This window comes from Microtus ochrogaster, chromosome 21 (assembly GCF_000317375.1).
Source record: "Microtus ochrogaster isolate Prairie Vole_2 chromosome 21, MicOch1.0, whole genome shotgun sequence".
NCBI lineage: Eukaryota > Metazoa > Chordata > Mammalia > Rodentia > Cricetidae > Microtus > Microtus ochrogaster.
Window position 1 is genome coordinate 26225731 of NC_022022.1, and position 7321 is coordinate 26233051.

General features: G+C 42.9%; 1 protein-coding gene across 1 annotated transcript in view; it reads right to left on the reverse strand.

The window, feature by feature from the left end:
- Positions 1–5670, reverse strand: part of Ostc (oligosaccharyltransferase complex non-catalytic subunit) — a 9713-nt gene extending 4043 nt beyond the window's left edge. The window contains exons 1-2 of the mRNA XM_005357286.3: positions 5461–5670; positions 1661–1754 (exon numbers count right to left, since the gene is read on the reverse strand). Coding sequence (XP_005357343.1) covers positions 1661–1754; positions 5461–5599 — 233 coding nt within the window. The 5' untranslated portion in view covers positions 5600–5670. The remainder of the gene's footprint in view (positions 1–1660; positions 1755–5460) is intronic.
- Positions 5671–7321: the final 1651 nt, after the last annotated feature.

Consider the following 7321-nt stretch of genomic DNA (forward strand, 5'->3'; position numbering starts at 1 on the left):
GCTCTTGTGCCCAGGTTGTCCTAGAACTAGCTCTTGTAGACCAGGTTGTCCTAGAACTGGCTCTTGTAGCCCAGGTTGGCCTCTAACACAATGAGATCCACCTGTCTCTGTCTCCCAAGTGCTGGGACTAAAGGTGTGCGCTACCAGGCTATGACCCCAACAATATCTCTAGCAATCTGTAAATCCTTATATGCCAATTTGTGTATATGCTTATATCTGATTTTTCTTTTCTTTTTTTAAAAATTTTTACTGTTCCGTGTATGTATGTATGTATGTATATGTTTAGGGATGCACGTGCCATAGCATGCATGAGGAGGTCAGAAGACAACTTGAGGTCAGTTCTCTTCTTCCACTGTATGGGTGCTGGCGATTGAACTCACATTTAAGGTTGGCATCAAGTGTCTTTACCTGCTAAGTAACCTCAACAGCCTACATCTGACTTTTCAGGAATATGGTTATGTTGAATTCTTAGAGAAAGCAAATTTCTGCCAAAGAGATGGTTATTAATAGGTATTATAAAGTATACGATATTTTTAATTAACTAATTGATTTCATTGAAAAGATAATACTGTCTTTTAAAAAAAAGAAAGAAAACATAATTTGGCACCAAATTCAGCTAGAATCCTGTTTCACTGAAGAAATAGAATTCAAAAGGTCTCAAAATTATGTTTCTTATTTAACGGTAACATTCAGGGCCTATAAATGTCTTTTCTAAAATGCCCACATAACTACCATAACAGCCATTTCTTGCCTATACATGAGACCCCAAATTTGGTCTCCAGTACCTAAATAAGCAAATGCAGTGGGGCAATCAATTAGTGTGTGGTGTTTATATGGTAATATATAAATGGATTTGCTAATTCCAACAAAATGTTACCAAAAAATGACTGTGGTCTGCTGACCCTAGAACAGTCTGTCATTTTGATTTAGGCCTTTAGGTTGGTGATATGCCAATCAATAAGATACACTTGACTTCTTTTTTTTAAAAGGTTTATTTATGAGAGCTCTGTCTGCATGCATACCTTTACTCCAGAAGAGGGCATCAGATCCCTCTGACGTGGTTTTGAAATACCATTTAGGTGCTGGGAAACGAACTCAGAACCTCTGGAAGAGCAGCCAGTGCTCTTAACTGCTGAGCCATCTCGCCATCCCTACATGTGACTACCTAATAGATTAATAATACAGTTCTATTTTGTTACGTTCTTACCTCGTTTTGTCATAAGAACTTTAGGCGTGCGTTTGTTCCTCCCTCTGCAACGCCCAACCTGTCTTTGTTTTTCAAGATAGGGTTTCTCTGTAGCTTTGAAGCCTATCCTAGAACTCACTCTGTAGACCAGGCTGACCTCGAACTCACAGAAAGCCTCCTGTCTCTGCCTCCTGAATGTTGGGACTAAAGGCATGTACCACCACTCCCCAGCAAAACAGGTGTTTCTAAATGCAGGTAAGTCCCACAGCATTTTCACTGTACTTCATTTTTATCTACTTTTGTTTCTTGAGAGCCAGAGTCTCACTATGACTTAAGCTCACTATGCAGTCCAGGCTGCCTAAACAGAGACCCTCTGCTGGAGTTACCAGCACGTGCCACCACGCACTGAATAATTAAGCATGCCCCAGCAACCTTCTTTCCCATCATCAAGCTGTTCAAAATGCTATCTTTTACCTGTAAGCCAAGAAAGCCACTGGTCTCTGATGTCCATGTTCGTCAGTCATTGAGCCGACACTTGGAGGTTCAACAATAACATCATAGATTATTCCTAAAAAGAAGACAACAGTTTGAAAAACAAAGATTGCAGATTCACTGCCTCTAATTACACTTAAATAGGACTTATTATTTATACATAAATAAGGCTGCTTTGATTATATTATAATCAAATCACATCCACCTCACCTTCTACTCTTTGGATAACCCATTTTAGAACATCTAAACAATATTGTCTCTCAAAGAGGTGCCCGTTTCATGAAGGGAACTTAGGAACCCCTCTAATACTCTGGAATGACTGCACTAAGGGACATTTAATACTAAGGATCTACTTTAGCACATAAAATACGGCCACATATCCGTGAATTTATTTCTGTAAATTGAGGGAGGCCTAAGGAAATTTTCTAGCTCTTTCTCTTTGGCTAGCTGAGAGGAGTTCTCACTCTGTAGCAGAAGCTGCCACTGAACTCACTGTGTAACCCAGGTTGCCTCAAATGTGCTGATCTTCCTGCCTCAGTCTCCTGAGTGCCGGGTCACAGACTTCTCGGCCAGTGATCATTACTGACAATCCCAGCACCTCACAATTTAATCGTGACCATTAATGTCCAGTAATATTCTCAACTTCCACTGTGGGGATACACTCTGTTCTTACGAAGCCTCAATCCAGCTTTTCTTATGACATAGCAGGCCTGTCTCCCTGCTGACAGAAGAATCAACAATTCCCTTACCTTGTCCCTGGTAAACCTACAAAGCCTGGCACCTACACTCACTGCCCCTTTCACCCAGCTACATGAGGAGACCCTCCCTCACGGCATCCCCGCTCACCTTCCCAGGAAGGTCACTCATTCCTCTGCATAGCTCTTCTCAGCCCTCTTACCAAGCTTTCTTTCCCTACATCAGCCCTTCTTCATTTCTTTAGTCTCCTAGCATTCTCTTTCTGCCTTTCTTAAACAGACAGTCCTGGAAAGAACTATCTACTGTAGCCCAGCTTCTGCCACCCCCGGCAGTGCTGAGGTTGCCCATGAGCTCTCGGTTGTGGCCTCCTGGTTCCACAACTGTTCTGTCGCCATCTTTCCAGGAACACCTGGTCCATTTTACAACATCACTTGCTAAAAGGCAAACAAAACAAAACTGGACAGATAAAAGACTAATTAAAACCACTGCAACCCAACCTAACATTATAACCTAAGCTACAGCTCTTAAACTGTGGACTACAACACAGGACAGACACAATTGTGGGAATTGAAACAGACAAAATGCCACTAGTGAAAGGTTTGTGAACATGCGAGCTCAAAAATGAGCTCTAAATTGCTCATGTGCATCAACGCTGGTTCTGAACACAGCGCAGGCACTGTCGAAGCACGTTCCACACTATGCAATGACAGAAAACACGGCCTGCAACATCCGAGCTTGGTTTCCTGACTGCTGTGCCCTGTGGATTACAGTTGTTTTTACTATATATTATTATAAACACAAAGTTTGCTCTCCTAAAAGCATGATGCTAAGTATCAGGTTAGTATTGTCGGACTGTATTGTGTATTGGTCTTTAATATTGCTGTTTAAGTTTCTTAAAAATTGTTAAATGAGCTTTAGCTTCAGATTAGGGCAGAATTCCCAACAATTTCTGAGATGGTCCTAAACACGTTTTCCATTTCACACTACATGTTCCCAGCACTGGCAATTATAAACCCAAAATACTAAACTCTGAAGGACCCTGGGGATGCCCTAGATCCTCCAGGATCAAATATTCAACTAAGGTTTGGTTCTCTATATGAAAATAATTAAGTACACCCATCTCTTTAGTATATGAGTTTGCTTTCGGTTTTAAGAAGCAGTGCAATTGTCTGTCTACCAAACTATTTGTTGTAAAGTAAGTTTATATGTTACTATCAGTAAAAGTTTGGCATGTATATCTATTTTAGACACCTATTTCACACAACCAGGGACTTTGTTCTTTCCTAGTAAACCCTTCCAACCATTCAAACTCAGGCTTGCCGGCATTTCTTCAGGGAACACACGGGAAAGGAAATGGTGCTTCCAACTCTTCTCTCAAGGCCACTCCATGTAGGAGGAAGCGACTACATCCCAGGGAGGGCAGGGCAATTAAGGCTGTCTGCTGCTGTCTCAGCGATGAACTAACAGAAACTCGGTTAACACCCGTCATTCTCAGCAATGCTGTTTCTGTAGAAAGGTATACTCAGTTTTCAGAAGATTGTCTTTCCCGGAGGGTCAAACAGTAAATGTACAAGAAGCGGCCTTGACCACTACCGGTGTCCTTTCACTTTGACCCAGTGGTTAGAGCAGAGAATCCCCTAACCCCATTTATAAATACCAAAAATGAGGGCCAATGGAAAGCTGAGGCTTTAAAAAAAACAACAACAACAACAAAAAAAAAAAACAAATTCTATCTCCAAAGGAAACAGGGCTAGGAAACAGACTGGCAAGAATGAAAAGTCATTATTTTTAAAGCCAAATGCATTTTGTTTCATTTATTCAGTATGCACTGCTTAATGTGCCGAACAAAACTTAATGCTAATGACACACCAGATAATGTCTTTTTGTTTGTTTGTTTTGTTTTTTTGTTTTTCGAGACAGGGTTTCTCTGTGGCTTTGGAGCCTGTCCTGGAACTAGCTCTGTAGACCAGGCTGGTCTCGAACTCACAGAGATCTGCCTGCCTCTGCCTCTCGAGTGCTGCAGATAATGTCTTTTTTAAAAAACAATAAAAAAAATGGTTTAAGGGCTGGAGAGATGGCTCAGTGGTTAAGAGCACTGGCTGCTCTTTCAGAGGACCCGGGTTCAATTCCCAGCACCCACACGGCAGCTCACAACTGTCTCTAATTCCAGTTCCCGGGGATCTGACCCCTTCCACACCAGTGCACATAAAATAAAGTTAAATAAATTATAAAAATAATTGTTTAAAGTGGCATTTAGCATTTCTGTTAACGTGAGCTAGGCAGGGCATAAACTCTACAGTTGAAGGCTGTCTCCTACCTCTTCAAAGACAAGTAGGTATGAAATAGCAATCATACGGTCGCCATCACCCCCAAAAAGTTGAACTAGTCTTGCTAACTTAAGATCTTTCTGATTTTCTGAGTTAAGTACACTATTCCCTAAACTCCAAAAGCACACTCCTGAGTATATCCTGGAACTGGCGATCCAAAGACTACCTGAAGACTGCAGACAGATTGCCAACTCAGCAGCAGGCAAGGCCACACCCCTCTGCATTTTCCACTTCAGAGGAAAGTGGGTGACAGATAACCGAAAAGCGATGCTTTCCTTGAGCCCCCAACTTCTTCTCTCTAAAACATACTATCTTTTTGCAAGCCTCAATTCCAATCTCATGCATTTCTCAAAAACCGTGCCTTCGATAACGTTCCTTTCTCATTCTAGTGACTGGAAACAAAGCAACCCCAAGACCTTGGGGTTTGGCCGTCAGATCACTTCCAAGGTTCCAGAGACCACAAAGAGAGAAGTTTCAAAGTCCCATACCCTCTTGACCGACCACGGAAATACAGTGAATCAATTATGATGTTCCCAAGAGCCCGACGTACTAAGTAATAAAAAGAACAAGCTGGGCTTGACAAATATATTCAACTCGGCTCTCGGGATGGGAGCCTCGAGGGAAAGGGCAGGATAGAGAATGAGAGCACTTCTCTCCGGGGCAGGACGTGAAGACAGCTCCGCTCTGCCTGCAGACCGACTTGGGCTCGGCAGCCACGCGCCTCCACAGCGCCCACCCGACCCATCACGGCCGAGTTACCTCCGGTAATGAGGAAGTAAGACACCACCACCAGGGCGTACACCGTCATGGCCGACGGCATGTGCACCCAGGGCGGCTTCTTCAGCTTCAGGTTGGGGCATTCGAGCACTAAAAATGGGACTCGGTACAGAGTCTCCATGTCGGCGGCAGCACGGCCAGGCCTCCGGCCTCCAGCCTCCCGTGCCGCCCGGAAACACGCCCCGCCTTCCCTAGCACTTGCGTGTGCGTCAGTCGAGGAACGCAGGTCCGCAAAGGTCAGAAGTAGACATGCCATCCACTCAAGAAAAAAAAAACACAATGGGATATTAAGGTATATATCGGATATAATAAAATTTATAATCTTATTAAGATGAATTAGGGGGTCAGACTTTCGTTTTCTTGCTGAAAAACACAGCTTATATAGTATGCATCTTCCAGGACCTCCAAGGCGTCTTACGTGGCCGAGCTAGAGAAGTGGAGTCGCAATCCACTGCCCCGCCCACTTGCTGACGACACACTTGGAGCTGATTGGCTGCTGGAAGCTCCAGGGTCCCAGAGCTGCAGGGTGACTGGGAAAGTTTAGGAACCCGGTCCTTTCTAAGTTTGGTGGTTCCCCTTAGGGCTTGAAAAAAGCCCAACTCGCTAAGCTTTTTCTTCATGTTGTATAGCGGTACTGACAATAGTAACAATTGTCAATAATTGCCGAAGTCGTATTTTATCCATTTTTTTTTTTAAATCCAGTCCATGCCTACCATAAACTGTGGCAGAACAAAATATATTCTGAACGATTTGTATGTAGTTCTTTCGCCATGCCCCATTATTCTTCCTTATTTTAAAGTGCACAGTTTGTGCAGTACTTTTTTCTCTTTCTGCCTCCTGCTCCTCTATAACATGTGAAATAAAATTTACTGATAACATTCTGCCTTTCTGTACCTATTAGATAGCAAAGAAGGAAAAAAACATGATTATCACCCAAAAATGAACAGAAGTTATTTTCCTCTTTGGGGGTGGAAAGCAAATTTGAGTTTTATAAAGGAGGATTGTATTTCTAGGGAAAGCATGATATTGCTGTGAAAATTAAATATTGTTTAAAAACGTATACATAGACGCGAAGTCAAGCTGTAGTCTACTTGTATTTCAGTAACTCACGAAGCTGGAGTCACATCGTCCAGATTCTTTTCACTGCAGAATTATTTTTGCTTTCTTCAACTTTTTTATTAGGTGCTGGGCTCAAATCTAGTGTTTGTATATGCTAGACTGAGTTAAAACGCCAGCCCTCTGCAAAGCTTTTTAGTGTGGGCCACAAGAAGCATCCTTAGTTCTAAGAGACATTATTTTTTTTAAGCTAGGAAATAAACTTCCATTTGCTTTTGTTTTTGGGGTTTTTTTTTTTGTTTTTTTTTTTTGGTTTTTTTTTTTTTGGTTTTTTTTTTTGGTTTTACGAGACAGGGTTTCTCTGTGGCTTTGGAGCCTGTCCTGGAACTAAGCTCTGTAGACCAGGCTGGTCTCGAACTCACAAAGATCCGCCTGCCTCTGCCTCCCGAGTGCTAGGATTAAAGGCGTGCGCCACCAACGCCCGCCTCCATTTGCTCTTTATTTCTAAAACTTTAATAATTCTTCATTGAAAATGAATGGATTGGCTGGGCGGTGCTAGCGAACGCCTTTCAACCCCAGCACTTGGGAGGCACAGGCGGTGGATCTCTGTGAGTTCAAGGCCAGCCTGGTCTACAAGAGCAGGTTCCAGGACATCCAGGACTACACAGGGAAACCTGCCTCAAAAAACAAAAGGGGGAGGAAGGAAGGGGAAGAGGGAAAGGAAGGAAGGAAGGAAGGAAGGAAGGAAGGAAGGAAGGAAGGAAGGAAGGAAGGAAGGAAGGAAGGA